We start from the raw sequence: 16,756 nt of genomic DNA, 5'->3' as shown, positions 1-16,756 counted from the left end.
GATTATTGCAATTTTTAAGATGTATGCTCGTGTAATCTTGAATTCGGCTTTCCGGAAGGTAATCACGCTCGGCCCTTTGGAGTTATTTGATCATATTAATTATTATATGTAATCATACTATTAATTTATTGGAGTTGTTTGATTATATTTTGTATTATTGCATGTAAATTTTATGAATTGTTATTTGTATGATCAAGATTTACAATTTTACATATATATAAATGTGTGGTATTATATGATTTGATTGGATTATTTGAATATCGTATTATATTTGTTGTATATAATTAATTGTACAACTATTTCTAGAGTTTTAATGCTGTTGTTATAGGGAGTATTGTTCTATCGAGGTTTTCGGGTTGTTAATGCAGAGTATAATTTTTTTTGGGTCGTGAGTTAATTATATTTGGGTATTAGTTTTATTGTCATATCAGAGTTGAGATATACTATGATTGAACGGAGTTTGAATTGTCATGTTATTTGGGAACCCGTGCCATTGTTGAGATACAATCTATTAGTTTGAGAATGATTATTTGATCGATGTATGAGATCAAAAGATTGAGAATTATTATATTGTTCTTGGTTTAAGGCTCGGCATTATATACTTTGGTCCTTGGCATGTTGGTAAAAGGATGATGATCATGGGTTAAGAATGAGGTACAATCTTTATTATTTATTTTTATATGGTCCCCTACAGTGGGAATTGGCCCGTATGTGGTCTGGTTCAAGGTGTTTTCTGGTTATTGAGAGTATTCAAGTTTTTATACTTGTTGGTTTGTTATTCGAATTACCCATGTCCAAGGCTAGGTATAAAACAAAGAGCATGGCACACTTATTGATTAGATGAGTTAATTGAGCAGAGTATCATATTATTATTTTTGAGGTGGGATTTTATCAAGGTTAGTCATGTGGAGTGTCGTAATTAGTTTGATATTTTGGTGAATGTAGTTTCGAACTACATAGTCACTGAGCTAATTATATTATTAATTATTATATTATTTCATTGTATACTTTATAAGCGGTGATTACTCGGCTTTTTGCTGACGTGTGTGTGTGTGTTGTTTTGTTATGCTACTTGTGTTCCCGGCCATGTCTTTTTCTTATGGTGGCCCTGCGACGATCTATTTTGGAATTTGTCCTTAATGGTGAGCAGACAAGATTGTTTTGGCAGGTTGATCAGGTGATCGTAGCTAAAGGAGCTCAAGTGTTTCGATTAGTTTGTTATAACAAGTTTGTAAAGGTGTATAAATAGCTCACCTAGATGTATTGGGTTGTAATTAATGGGATTTTGTAAGCCTTAACACTTGACAGGTTGTCGAGTGTGGCGGTAATACCTCCGATTTAGGTGTATGCTTCCGCAGTTTAATTCAAACTTGTTTATTTTTCCTTTAATTCTTGTTTATTATTAGTTAGTAAATCGGGGGTGTTACACCCCGCCAGCGAGCTGCCTCTGCACCGCAAAACAACCCAGCCGCCCCTGCACTTCGATCGATTCTTTTCCCTTGTTAAAGTCGCCGCCGACTCTTGTTCCCCTAGTTACAACCGGCGATCCTCCTCGAATTGAAACCCTATTGGTGAGAGGGTGTGTAAAGGGGTGGTTTGAGTTGGCTGAGGTTGGTTTTCAGTGGTTATGGAGGGGTTTCAGATCTTGGTTGTGGCTGCGAATTAGGTGGGTTCGGGTTTCAGTGGTTATGGGTTGGTTGTGGCTGCGGGTTGTTTGGGGTGGTTACGGTGGGATTTCATGTCATGATGGTGGTGAGAGTGGTTATGGGATGGGTTGTGGTGGTGAGAGAGTGGTTAGACTGGTTACGGTGGTGTAGCGGTGTACTGGTGGTATGGTGGTATTGGTGGTGTACTAACTGGTGGGTTGTTTTGAGGAGAGAGGAGAGAGAAAGAGGAGTGAGAAAGGAAATTGAGAGAATTCAAAAAAAAAAAAAAAAACTTTTTAACCTGTTTAACGGTCAAATGGATTTGTGGATGAAGGTGGGGTATAAAGGTTGGATCTTTGTGAGATTAAATAAAGGTTGGATCTTTGTGAGATTAAATAAAGGTTGGACTTTTTAGAGAAGAAACAAGAAAGTGCAAAGGTTGGAAATTTAATTTCCATTTTTCCTAGAAACAATTAAGGTTGGCTTGATGAAGGTCAATTTCACAAGTGTTACAAGAGTGTTCTCTTACTTTCACACATGAGTTAAATTTTGAAAACTCTTAAGGGAACTATTTTTGAAGAGCACCCTTTGATAGTTACGGAGTATCTGTTAAACATATTGTTCAATATTCCTAAAATCCTAACCACAAGTCACAATACTCCAAGAGAATCTATGCACCTTAATTAACACCCTAAACCCCAAATGTATGAAGCATAGAGTAAAATAAAAATAAAACATCATCCTATGATGCAAAGAATCAAAGATAATTCGATAATGAATTATCAGCTTATTGTTACATTTGATAGATTTTGTATGGATGTATACCATAGAATAAGTAGTAGTTTAGCTTCTAGCAAAGTTAAGGCTAAGGATTTAGCTTGGATTAGAAGTAAATGTTTAGGGGCTTAGTAGCCTCCGTGTATTTTTGTGTGATTTTGATTAATAAAACTTTGCCTTTTCTCAAAAAAAAAACAGCTTATTGTTACATTAAAACTTGCAGTGTAGCCTGTTTTTTGAAGTAACACACCAAGACCTCTATTACAACTATAGTGTTATGCTTAGGAAACAAATTGGCGAAGTAATTAGAGCGAAAACATACAACAAAATCTCAAACTCCAATATACCCTAGTACATTATTCAACATTTTGTTAAGAAAAGACCTCATGATCAGCCGTACCACATTCCATATGTTAAAAATAGCAATTGATTGAAATGCACATGTAACAACATTCCATTCCTATTTCAACAAGAATCATGCAACTAACCGAAAAACCAAGTTAAACGACAAAAGCCGAATTCAGAGCATACCAAGAGCAACACGATGACTAGTCCCATTATTGAGCAAAGGGTCTGACAAAAGAGAGTTAAGAAACGCCTCACTACCCTTTATATCAGGTTCGGTGACATGCCCATATCCACCCAATACACCATCCAGTGATGCATCCACTTCCTTGAACACAAATCAATGCATTCAACAAACATCACAAATTATAATTATTGTTTAAAATTGATAAAATTGAGTAAACAAAATAAACAACTGACTTGCCAATAACCAACGCCATTGCGATACCAATCGACTTTCTTGTGAGAGTCTACGCCATCGCCGAGTTGTTCTTTCCACATCTCGGCAGCGCTCTTGAATTCGCGGCCTTGATTGTCTGATCCCGCGACCTCCATATTTAGCTTTAAACCCTAAAAACGGTTGAGCGGAACTTGTAGTTGAATTGATAGGTGATGAGGTTGTACTGGTTTTCTCGACGGTTAGTATATAGGTTTCGCAACCCTTTGAACCACCCTCAGTCCCTCTGTCAGTCTCTAGTGTATCGGCTTATGGGAGACTGAGAAGTGAAACTTTGTCTAGTTGTCTTGTCTTTTGAAGCTAAAACATAAGCTAGAAAATTTCAATTTTAACAAACATAAATACATACTCCTTAATTCTATGTTCACGATTTCACGAATAAAAAAAAGAATCGATGGTATGTTCTCTTATGTTGAAATTCAGTTCAGGTGAATTCTATTCAGTTCAGTTCAGCTGAGTTCTATTCAGTTCAGTTCAATTCAGTTCAGCTTCTAATTTCTTTCTGAAAATTTTTACCTACAACCCCTTTAGCCAATTCTGCCTACTCCCACCATGATACTACATCGTTTTACTCTTGTTTCTGTTTTTTTCCTTATTATTTTATTTTCTTATCTCTCAAGTCATTTATATATATGATTCAAAACCAATTTTTTTGTTTTTCGTCAGGTTATTTTTTTTGGCATTTTCTCTCTCTTCTTCAACATTATTTCTCTTTCGATCATTTTTTTCCCTCTTATTCATGGATGAATCATTGATTGCAGTTGTTGATTGTGATAATGAAGTGTTGCATTCTTCGATTGCCGAATTTGATCGTGATTGTGAATTTATTTTTCGTACTTCTAGTCGATTGCTTGATTCATCCGTTGATTAGTGTGAGTTGTTTTATAATTTTGATTAATGTTTGTTATTACTATTCAATTTAATTTAAGTTCAATTTTGACCAATTTTGCCTCTGATTTCGATTAATGTTTGCTGGTCAATTGTTTGAATAATTTTGTTAGCTGTTTTGCTTTAAATTGTTTGCTGATTTTATTTTATTTTTCAAGTTTTTTTTAATCAATTTGGCCTCTGTTTTAATTCAATTTGGTTTGGTGTTATAATTCAAGTGAATTGAAGTTTTATTTTAATAAATTTTGTCTCTTATTTTGATCTATATGCTTTATGATTCAAGTTTGTTTGCTGTTTTTGGTTTAACGATAGCTGATTGTGATTTGTTTTCTGTGATTGATTATATTTTTTATATACGTTTTCGTGCTTTTTTTAGTAGTTTTACAATTTTGATCAATTTCATAATTCTAAATGATCATCATGATTCAAACTAATGTTCTGCTATAGATGCTTTAATTATATTTTAAATATTTGGTACTTTATTTTATTTTATTATTTTGATCAAATTGATAATGCTAAATGATCATTTATATATGTACTGTTTTGTATTTGTATATATCTGCTATTGATTATGTTCATTTTTAAAAACTTGTGTAGTGGGTGCTAGTGATGAAATTTTGTATAAAGAAGCAACTAAATCAGAATTACTTTTTACAGATTTTAATTCTGAACAAGAAGCTTATGGAAGGTACAATGAATATGCTTTTAAGAAAGAATTTAGTATTGTCCTAGTGCGTGCTCCAAGAAAAGGCCAAGTTCCTTCAAGTGCTCCAAGTGATGTCCAAGTTTCTTTAAGTGTGCCAAGAAAAAAGGTTCAATTACGTCCAAGTGTTCCAATAAATAAATTTTCAGCAAGTTCCTCCAAGTGATCCAAGAGATGCTCAAAGAGTTCAACGTCGTAGCTATTCTTCAAAGTATGATAGGTTGTTAGCTTTTCTTTTTTACACTAATGTAGCGAATAGGTTGGCAAATAATAAAAACTAAGAATTTGGATTGAAATAACATATATTTGTTCCAGCTTATTTTTTTTTCCTGATAAGTGATATATAATTGAACATGTTTTGTTTTGACACTGAACATTTGCCTCTTTGGTTATGAACATTTTATTGTATTTCGTTATAACTGTTACGTAATTGAACCGAAAGAATAATATTTGTAGTAAATAGCTTCTTTTTAATCCAAATAGCATCAATTGAGCAATGTATTGTATTCTCAACTTCTTGATTTGGTATATCTGTAAGTCAAACAAATTACAATGTCAATGTATGTATTCATTGTTATGAAAATGAACATTATGCTGTATGTCAAATTAACTTACTTGTGGTTCAACATGATTCTATCAAAATATGATTTCCACCAATTACTATGTTGTTCATTTTTATCTTTCAATATAATTGATGTCATTATCTCCTTATAAATATAGGCTCAGAATTTTCATCTCTAAATTATTGCAATGTGTGTTTCACTCTATATAGAACATAACTATAATATATTGATGAGTGACATTTTTGGCACTCATTTGGTTCCTTTTTGGATGATTTTTATTTCTTTTTATCTTTCTTTTCTTTAGTTTCCCTTAGTTTTATTCTTGTTTTCTTCATTTCGTGCTTTTTGTGGTTAGTTTCTCTATTTCGTGCTTTTTCTTGTTTACTTGCTATTTTTCCCTTTTACTTGCTTTTTATCCTTTGATTGTAGGTTGTGATTGATTGTCCAAGGATTCCCGGGCTTCCTTTCCATAGTTTTCTATTGATTTTCATGCCTAAAGCTTGTGCAAGAAGTTTCAAGTCAATGAGAGGTTCAAGGAGCATGCTTCAAAGTCTTGTTTATGCCTTCCTCATGGCTCATTTTCTTCAAGAAATTCAAGGAAGTTGCTGCCTACCTTGTCCTCCATCATCATCATCTAGGATGCGTGCACCTCGTGAGCAAGGGCAAAGAAGAAAGGAGGAAGCTGCAGCTATGTGCAGGCGCACTTGAGGAGTGTGCGGCCGCACATCTGTCGTGTGCGGCCGCACATCTGTCGTGTGCGGCCGCACATCAGGTGTGTGCGGGCGCACCATCCTGGGTGTGTTCCCGTTCGCACCATTCTCTCTCCTTCGAGCGCCCGCACCAACGTGGGTCTATTTTTGGACGTCTTTCCCAACTTCCTCTTGGGATTGTTAGTTATTTCATTCCATTTATAGAGAGAAGTTTGGGATCTTCATGGAGAAGAATTAGATTAGATTAGATTTTAGAGAGAGAAAACATTAGTTCTTAGCATTTTTAGAGAGAGAAAGTGTGGGTTTGATGATTGATGATTGAAGATTGCTTCATTTGATTTGATTTCTATCAAGTTTGTAAGGATTCTTTACTCTTTAATGCAATTCAAAGTTTGATTTCATTAGTATTGTTGTTTGATTTGATTAATTGATAGTTTGATTGATTTTGTTGATTTCAATTTGATTTCAATTGATGAATTTGGGAATGATGATTAGTTTAGCTTTGATTTTGTTGTTCTTTATGGATTGTGAGTAGTTTATTTGCTAGGGTAGTGGTGAAGCATGTATTGATGATGAATTGAGGTTAATTTGGGGGACATTGATTGAGTTGATGATGTGATTAAATTGGTTGATTGATTTTGTGCATGTGTGTGCTTGATTAGGCTTGATCACCCTTGTTATTCACACTAGATTGCATTGTGAGTTCACATTGATACGGACCATTGATTTGTGGCTTACATTTACTCGATTGAGATATCTTGCGATGTTTCCTAGCTAGTGTTTGATGTAGTTGACGCTAATTAGACCTCTAGGAGAATAGCTTGATGTACTCTCTTGGTTGCATTTTCGGTTTTCCCTCACATTGCTTGACTTGATTGGTAAATTCCCCAAGTTGATTGAACTTCATCGTTGATGCATGTGGATCCATTCCCCTAGTGCCTTAGCATTCATTTAGTACAAGTCTTTTGCATCGTCTAGCTTAGCCTTAGTTTCTACCATATACCCCTTCTAGATTTCGGAATAGCTTAATTTTGGCATCGTGCATTTAACCTCCATTCCCTTGGGTTCGACCTTGACTTACCGCTACACTAAATAGGGGTTTGTTAAGTTACAAATATTGTTTGATAGGGTGGGGTGGTAGTCCAACGACCTACCGTTCTCCTTCTCATCAAAATGGCGCCGTTGCCGGGGAATGGTGTTTTGTATGCATGTTGTTGTTGAGTCTATTCCACTCTATTTGCAAAATACAAAAAGATTTTACACTTAGGCTACACTTGTAGCCGTGCTACTAATATTGTCTTTGAGTTTTGTGTGTGTAGATCCCAAGTCATGGGAGGTAGTTCAAGAGTTACCTTGAAGGAGCTTGGAGTGCCCGGGGCTTATAGGTATGAGAGCGCCATAGCTCCACCTATATCACCGGAGAATGACTTTGAAATAAAGCCGGCAATGATCACTCTTATTGAGAGGAGACTATATGGTGGGGCGAAGAACGAGAGCCCATTGAACCATCTTAAGGAGTTTGAAAAATATTGTAACACAATCAAGATTAATGGGGTGTCTCAAGAATTCATCCGCCTTAAGTTGTTCCCTTTCTCCCTCATAGGAAGATCTTTGGAATGGCTAGATAAAGAGATGAAGCCCAATTCATTGAAAACTTGGGATGATGTCACCAAAGCTTTCTTGTTCCGTTTCTATCCTCAAAAGAAAACGGCGGAGGCAAGAGCTTTGATTCAAGGGTTCAAGCAAAAGCCTAATGAAAGCCTTTATGAAGCATGGGAAAGATTCAAGGATTATCAAAGGGAGTGTCCACACCATGGGATTCCTACCTATCAAATCATACATATCTTTTATGGTGGGTTGAGTTCTCATGGGAGAGCAAGTTTGGATGCCGGAGCCGGAGGCCCAATCATGAACAAGACGGAAGAAGAAGTGGTTGATGCTATTGATGAAGTAGCTCGTCATTATATGAATTGGCAAGAAGTGGAAAGAGAACCAACAAGCAAGGGTTACTCGATCGAACAACTTAGTGTCATTAATGATTTGACCACTTTGATTGCGGATTTAGGGAAAGAAGTTATGTCTCTCAAGGAAAAGCTTGAGAAGCCTCCTTCCCAAGCTCCAATTCTTCCCTCCCAAATTAAGGGGAGAGGTACATCTTCTCACTCTAACTCCAATCTTTCAACTTGTTGCATGATTGTGGAATGTTGGCCATGTCAATTATGTGGAATGAATGATCACAATGCTTCTATGTGCCCAAATGTTTCTTGTAGTGAATGTGATGGAAGTGAAATGGAACACATGAATTATGTCAATAATCATGCTTGTGAACCTAGAAATGATGTTCAAAGGAATATTGGAAATAGGAATTATCATATGAATCATGATGATTATAACCAAAATGGAGGTTATAGAAATCATGATTGCCAAGAGATTCATGGTAACTATAACCATCATGGTTGTAATGGTCATGGTCATGGCTATAGACATGGGGATCATAACCAAGGTTATGATAACTATGGTCAACAAAGGAGCCAAAATGAAACTAGGGGTAATTGGAATAATCAAGCTAGGGGATATTTTCAAGCAAGTTTTCAAGATGGTTCCCCAATTGATTTAGTTCCAAATGCTCAAAGTTTAAATGATAATTCCCATGACCAATCATTTTCTTCTAGAGAATTTTTGGAAAGTGTCATTGAGAAACAAGCCAAGACTTTGGAAATGTGTATGGTTTTGAATGAAGAGAAGTTTAATTACATGTTGGCTTATAACAAAGATTTGAGTGAAAAACTTTCTCAATTGACTAGTATATTCAAGGAATATGCACACTCTTCTTCTTTGACTCCACCTAGCTTAGATTCTAGGAACCCTATGGATGCCATTGATACTAGAAGTGGTAAGGTCCTTGAGGGAGGTGTGCCTAAGAAGAGTGTTGCTAATGAGAGAACTAGTAAGTATTCCATTGAAATTGAAGGTGATGAATGCCCCTTGAGCGAAAATGTTGGTGAGGAACAAGTAGAGAAGGTGATAGAGAAAGAGAGAGAGGTTTGCAAACAAAGGCTCCCCTATCCTCAAAGATATAATAGATATAAGTTGGATGAGCAATTTGGGAAATTTGTAGAGATGCTTAAGCAACTTCATTTAACTCTTCCTTTCACCGATGTTGTTGAACAAATGCCAAATTATGCGTGGAAAAAGGACTTGTGATGTGGTGGAGACCATTAGCCTTACCGAGCATTGTAGTGCAATCATCATGAATAAGATGCCTCCTAAGTTGAAGGATCCCGGAAATTTTTCCATCCCTTGTGCTATCAACAAGACCCAAATTGATAATGCCTTATGTGATTTAGGAGCTAGTGTTAGCCTTATGCCATATTCGGTTTATCAAAGATTAGGTCTAGGAGAACTTCTACCTTCAAAGATTACCTTGCAATTAGCCTATAGGTCAATCAATATTCCTAAGGGAAAGGTAGAAGATGTGCCTTTAAGGGTTGGAAAATTTGTTATTCCGGTTGATTTTGTAGTGTTGGACATGGATGAAGATGCTACAATACCTATCATCTTAGGTAGACCTTTCCTTGCTACATCGGGGGCTATGATAGATGTGAAAAGTGCTAAGATATCTCTTAAGATAAGAGAGGAAGTAATTGAATTTGATTTGAATGAAGGAATGAAATATCCTTCCTCTTCTTTAGAAAATTGCATGAGAGTTGAAGTGCTTGATAATATTGTGAATTCCATGCATGAGCACTTGCTCACATCTAACGATCCTCTTGAGTGTGTCTTGTTGAACAAGGAAAAGATAGGTATCTCAACCAAGGAAGAGCAATTGTATGAAAATTTGCTTAATGAAGGCGATATAGGGAGTGGAGAAGAAACTTGCATGGGGATATCAAGTCAAGATGCTTTGCAAGTGGCCTCAACCAAAGAAGGTAAAGGTGTTCCCATGGTAGAGCTAAAACCTCTACCATCACACCTTAGGTATGAATTCTTAGGCCCTAATTCTACATATCCCGTTATTGTTAGTGCATCCTTGAGTGAGATCCAAGCTCAAGCGTTATGTGGTGTTTTGAGAAAGCACCAAGGTGCTTTGGGGTACACAATTGATGATCTTAAAGGCATAAGCCCCGCCTTGTGTACACACCACATAACACTTGAGGAAGGCACCCTTCCTTCTATTGAACGACAAAGGAAACTACATCCCCAAATGGGAAAAGTAGTCAAGAAAGAGATCACCAAGCTTTTGGATGCGGGAATTATATTCCCCATTTCAAGCTCAAGGTGGGTCTCTCCCGTGCACGTCGTTCTTAAAAAGGGGGGTATGACCGTAGTTGAGAATGAGAAAGGTGAGCTCATTCCAACTAGAACGGTCACCGGTTGGAGGATGTGTATAGACTATAGACGTCTAAACACATCAACCAAAAAGGATCATTTCCCTCTCCCTTTTATTGACCAAATGCTTGAAAGGTTGACTAGGCACAAATTCTATTGCTTTCTTGATGGATATTCGGGATTCTTTCAAATTCCTATTCACCCCGAGGATCAAGAAAAGACAACCTTCACATGCCCCTATGGTACCTTTGCATATAGAAGAATGCCCTTTGGATTGTGTAACGCTCCGGCGACCTTTCAAAGGTGTATGATGAGCATTTTTGGGGACATGCTTGAAGAGGAAATGGAAGTCTTCATGGATGATTTTTCCGTGGGAGGTGTTTCATTTGAGGATTGCCTCAAAAATCTTGAAAGATGCCTAGAGAGATGTGAAAAGGTCAACTTGGTGCTTAATTGGGAAAAATGCCACTTCATGGTGGAAGAAGGGATTGTTCTAGGCCATAAAATTTCCAATAAAGGCATCGAGGTTGACAAGGCTAAGATTGAGGTAATAGAGAAGTTGCCTCCCCCGGTCAATGTGAAAGGGGTAAGATCATTTTTGGGTCATGCCGGATTTTATAGAAGGTTTATCAAAGATTTTTCTCTTATTGCTAAGCCCTTAAATGATCTTCTCCAAAAAGATGTTGATTTTGTCTTTAATGATGCTTGCTTGGAAGCTTTTAATAAATTGAAGAAAGCTTTGACTTCTAATCCTATTGTCCAAGCCCCTAGATGGGATTTGCCATTTGAGCTCATGTGTGATGCAAGTGATACGGCTATAGGAGGTGTGTTGGGTCAAAGAATTGACAAAAAGCTCCATGTCATCTATTATATGTCAAAGACTCTCAATGGTGCTCAAAGAAATTACACAACAACGGAAAAGGAATTCTTGGCTATTGTTCATTCTTTTGAGAAATTCCGTTGTTACTTGTTGGGGTCTAAGACTATAGTTTTCACCGATCATGCGGCTTTGAAGTATCTCTTTGGGAAAAAAGAATCCAAACCGAGGTTAATTCGTTGGGTCCTTGAGCTTCAATCTTTTGATCTTGAGATCCGAGATAAAAAAGGTGCTGAAAATGTTGTTGCGGATCATTTGTCTAGACTTGAAGATTTTCAAGTTCAAGACGATGGGTCTCCTATAGAGGACCGGATGTTGGATGATTCTTTGTATGTTATCAATATGAAGGAGCTCCCTTGGTTTGCCGATTTGGTGAATTTTCTTGCTTCTGGGGAGTTCCCTCTTTCTTTTTCCAACAATCAAAAGAGAAAGCTTAAGAGAGAAGCAAGGCACTATGTATGGGATGAACCAATCTTGTACAAAAGAGGTGTGGATGGATTGTTGCCCCGATGTGTGCCAAATGAGGAAATACCAAATGTTTTGAAGATGTGCCACTCGGATCCTAGTGGTGGTCATATGGGTATTTCAAGAACGGCCTCTAAGGTGCTTCAATGTGGATTATGGTGGCCTAACCTCTTTAAGAATGCTTGGGAATATGTCAAAAGTTGTGATCAATGCCAAAGGACCGGGAATATTTCGAGGAGGAATGAGATGCCCCAACAACCAATACTTGAATTGGAGATATTTGATGTTTGGGGTATAGATTTTATGGGTCCTTTTCCATCTTCTTATGGGAATCAATATATCCTTGTTGCCGTTGATTATGTGTCAAAGTGGGTGGAAGCCATTGCTTCTCCCACTAATGACCATAAAGTGGTGATGAAATTGTTCAAAAAGATAATATTCCCTAGGTTTGGCATCCCCAAAGCGGTTATAAGTGACAATGGCTCGCATTTTGTGCACTATGCTTTCCGGAAGATGTTGAAGAAGCATGGAGTGAACCAACGATTTGGTCTTCCTTATCATCCTCAAACTAATGGGCAAGTTGAGGTATCTAATCGTCAAATTAAGTTAATTCTTGAGAAGACGGTTGCAAGGAGTAGGAAAGATTGGGCAAATAAGCTTGATGATGCTCTATGGGCATATAGAACGGCTTTCAAAACTCCTATTGGTACCACTCCTTATCGCTTGGTTTATGGGAAATCTTGTCACCTTCCGGTTGAGCTTGAGCACCGCACTCATTGGGCTATTAAAAAGATCAATTTTGATTTGGCTAGTGCGGGTGAGCAACGTTGGTTAGATCTTCATGAGTTAGAAAAGCTTCGGTTGGATGCTTATGATTGTGCTAGCTTGTATAAAGCTAGAACTAAGGAGGTGCATGATAAGCTCATTGAGAAGAAAGAGTTTGTTCCGGGGGATAAGGTGCTTCTTTTCAATTCCAAAATGAGGCTTTTTCCCGGAAAATTGATGTCTCGTTGGACCGGCCCTTTTGTTGTTCAAGAGGTGTTTTCAAATGGTTCTATCGAAATTTCTCCCTTGGATTTTTCAAGAACTTTTAAGGTTAACGGACATAGACTAAAGAGGTATTATGACGGAGTGTTCGTGGGGGTCATTCATGACATGACTCTCTATGATCCGCCTTGAAAGAGGTGGAGGATGTCTAGCTTAAGACTCTAAATTAAGCGCTTCACGGGAGGCAACCCGTGCTTTCTAACTTTTTCTTTCTTTTTCTTTTGGTTTTTCTTTGGGTTTTGATGATGTTTTTGTGATCTAATTTTGTTGTGTTTGATGTTGTAGGATGGTTTGAGTCGAATTCCAACAATTTTGATGCAAACTTTGAGGTAAACTTGTCCCAATTCTTAAGTTGGAAAGGTGGGTAAGAATGGAGAATGGTAAATACTTGTGTTTATTTTCATGATTTCAAGTTTTTCTTTCTCCAATATGAAGTGTAGCTACTGCCTATGTGGTTCCTCATGACCATCATGGGGTGTGCGCACATGATGAGGGAGGAAGAAAATCGGGAAAAAGAGCCCAGTTTTTGTGCGCCCGCACACGAGCACTGTGCGGGCGCACATCTCTCTTGTGTGGCCGCACATTGCTGGGTGTACGTGGGGTGGTTTTCCCTCCTCTCTTAAGCCCGATTTTTCCTTCTCTCTCTCTCCTATTTCATTCTACTTCCTCCTTAAGTCTATTGTGGTTGCTCATAGTTGCTCTCCATTCTCCTCATAATTTTTTTCATTTTTCCTCATCAAAATTTTCCATAATTCTCATTACTTTGCTCCCCAAGTCTTCATTCTACATCCTTAAAGGTAATTTTCTCACTCCTAGTTTGAAAATTTTGGGTACTTTTTAATTGAAACTTGTTGGTATGATTGTTGGAGATGTTTATGTGTAGTGGTGTTTTTCTTGCTTAATTGTTGTGATTTTCAATCAATTGAAAGTATAATTGCATGTTTTATGTGATAAAGTTTCAATTTTCATATCTCATGAGAATTTGAGCATGACTAGTACTACCCTCTTACTCTCCACCATTACTACCACTTGTTTTTATGATGATGATTATGGAATTGTTGATGATGGTTTTGTGAAATCTAATTATGATGATGATATTACTTGAGCATTTACGAATTTTGGCATGAACCTTGTTGGATTTTCATATGTTTAGTTTTAGGGTGTTTTGTTGATGTTGATGGTGATAATGGAGAAAGTGGTTGTTGATAGTATGGTATATAGTTGCTTTTGTTAATTGTGAATTGGGGTAATACTTGTGTCAATTGTGATGCTTTGATTATGCATTATTCATCTCTATTGAACTTTTGCTTAACTCATGTCATATTGTCCTTTTATTTTTCCCCATGTACATGATTAATTTTTGGCACACCATTCCTACTATTGAAATCATTTTCTTTGTGCTTTATCTTATAGATGGGTGGTTCAAGACAAGCTAAGCGCGCAAAGGTTACAAATTCGAGGAAGACAATTGATCCACCTTCTTCCATCAAACAAACTTATGGCATCAAGTTCACGGTTCAAGAGCATTGGGATAGATTTGAGAGTCTTTCTTCACGGAAATTGTATTCTACAAGATTCTATGATCGAGACACCACTACTCTTCTTGGGATAGACGACGATGTGCGGATGTTAGCTCGAAATTTGGGTCTTGAGCAATTCATTGACCTTAATGCTCCCACCTATGCAAGGCTCACCTATGAATTCCTATCTTCGCTCGAAGTGCAAGAGGATGGTGACGATAATGAATGTCCAACACTTACCTTCCAAGTATTCAATGAAGACTATTCTATTCCCCTTTCATTCCTAAACAAGATGTTTAACTTTCCGGAGCCTATTGATGGCAAGCCTTTGATTTATCCGGCCTATGAAGCTCTCCATCGCAACCATAGGTATGATGAGAATGATTGGTGGGATGATATTTCTATTGAGGATACTTATTGTGCCCAAACTTCCAAATCGACCTCTATAGTCCATGGAGCGATGCGCTACTTTAGCCGCATACTTACTTATGCATTTTTCTCCAAGGAATCTCTTGGAGCTATATCTCAAGAGCAATTAAGTTGGCTATGGTTGGCTCATCGATATAGGGATGATATGTTGGAGGACTTTGATGTAATTGATTTTGCTAGGCATTTGCTCGACCGCTTCATCGATATTCGTGACGGTTTCTTTCTCTCGGGAAGCATTCAAATTGGGGGTATGATCACCCTCATCGTGCTATCACTTAACAAAAAATATGCTTCCATGATTGGAGATCTTGTGGAGATTAAGGATCCTAGAGAGAAGTCTCCGTCTTGTTTGTTGGGCACGTTTGCCTTAATCAATCAAAAGTTCATTGAGCGCACTATCATGGACGATTTGTTTATTTGGAAGGTGTCTCGGACAACCGATTGGTGCCTCATTCCCTACGAAGGGTCGATGGTGAGAGATAAGAGTTCGCCCTATCCTTGGAAGCCACCCAAGAGAGATATTCCGGTTTCTTTTCGTCGGGTTTCCATGCCTTCTTCGGGTAATGCTCTTCCAAAGTCTAAGGCCTCTTCATCTAAGGGAGGTATCCCTCAAACTTCTTCTCCTACTCCTCTTCCTCCTTCATCCCCTCCCTTGCATGATTTATCTAGCTTGCATGCCAAGATGGATGCCCTTTCTATTGCATTGTCTTCTTCTTCTATGGGGAATACTTGTTTTGTGGGTGGTTATGATTATCATGCTAGGAGGGTGTATGACTTTCATGTTTCTAGAGGGGATATTGAGCTTTATGTGAATTATCCATATCTCCCGGTCCAAGAGGGCCCTGTCCCACAGTGGGAGCCTTTTGACAAGGCGGTGGGGCCCCGTCTTTGCTATCCCTACTGGGAGGGCCCGCATATGGCGCATAGTGCCATTTGTGGGACCTCTAAAGGGGATTACGATAACAGGAGGCCGGGAGGATGTGACTGGACTTATGATCCAGCAAACCCTGCTCCTTTCCCTTCCCCTGAGACTGAGGGGAGATGGGGTCGTTCAGGGCCCCCTGTCTTGGATGACTGGTCTGACTATTTTGCTGCTGATGCCCTTAGAAGGTTGGGTAAGGCTAAAGGGGAGGAAGTTTTTTCGTCAGGTGGGGGGAGTACTAGTTCTACCCCCTACTTTAGTGCCGAGTGAGCCATTTTGGCTACCCCCCCCTCCGTATGCATGCTTTATGATTGTGCTTTGTGTTTGCCCTATGGTTGGGTTTAGCTTGGGGGAGGGGTGGCTCATTTCTAGCTTTGGGGGAGTTGGTTTAGGTTGGTTATGGTTTGCATGGTTCTCCTCCTTGTTAGTGGTTTACTTCGCAATTTTCCTTCTTAGCCTCTATGTCCTCTGTCTGCTCTGATGTCTCTGTGATATTTTATCTGCTGTTCCTTTGATGATGACTCGCTCTGTTCTTTATCTATCTGCTCTGCTATTGTTGATGATGTTTCCTGATGCTGATATATATTTTTCATTTCCTGTCGTTATGCTGCCGAATTTTCGGCTGTTTTCATTTGGAAGTTACTAACAATTTTCTTTGTATATAGATTCTTTTATTCTCTTTTTCTCACTTGGTCTTTGGTCAAAGCTTTTGTTTATGGAATGCAACGAGGTGGCTTCTACTTACTTCGTTTATTTTTGCTAAGCTTGGAGCCGGTGAGATCTTTCTTATTTTTCTCTTTATTTTTCTTGGTTGCATAGAATAGGTTTAGTTTAGGGGATGTTGAATGGTCCGAGGATGAATGCTTGTTAACACGTAATGTGTTTGGGATCGATGACAATGATGTCATTCGATCACTTGTCTGTCGATTGGGATTCTTATGTGTTTAACTTGCATTCTAGTGCTTTCATGTTATCTCTCCTATTTTCCTTTTCTATGTTCCATTACTTCGCTTTTATTTTCTTTTATTTTCTCTTTCTTTTATTTCCTTTCTTTTTCTTTGAGGTATAATTTTGAGGC

The 16,756-nt window shown here is 37.9% G+C and overlaps 1 protein-coding gene and 1 non-coding gene across 2 annotated transcripts in view; both read right to left on the bottom strand.

The window, feature by feature from the left end:
• LOC145611538 (alpha N-terminal protein methyltransferase 1-like) overlaps positions 1-3,519 on the bottom strand; it is a 30,686-nt gene extending 27,167 nt beyond the window's left edge. The window contains exons 1-2 of the mRNA XM_081666877.1: positions 3,189-3,519; positions 2,955-3,096 (exon numbers count right to left, since the gene is read on the bottom strand). Of these exons, the coding sequence (XP_081523003.1) occupies positions 2,955-3,096; positions 3,189-3,323 (277 nt within the window). The 5' untranslated portion in view covers positions 3,324-3,519. The remainder of the gene's footprint in view (positions 1-2,954; positions 3,097-3,188) is intronic.
• Positions 3,520-7,803: 4,284 nt separating this feature from the next.
• LOC145612903 (small nucleolar RNA R71) lies at positions 7,804-7,909 on the bottom strand. Its single transcript, XR_014106808.1, has one exon. It is a non-coding gene; the product is annotated as a small nucleolar RNA R71 (small nucleolar RNA).
• Positions 7,910-16,756: the final 8,847 nt, after the last annotated feature.

This window comes from Chenopodium album, chromosome 24 (genome assembly GCF_948465745.1).
Source record: "Chenopodium album chromosome 24, dcCheAlbu1.1, whole genome shotgun sequence".
NCBI lineage: Eukaryota > Viridiplantae > Streptophyta > Magnoliopsida > Caryophyllales > Amaranthaceae > Chenopodium > Chenopodium album.
Note: the sequence above shows the minus strand (reverse complement) of the source record. Positions and strands in the feature narration are given on the sequence as shown.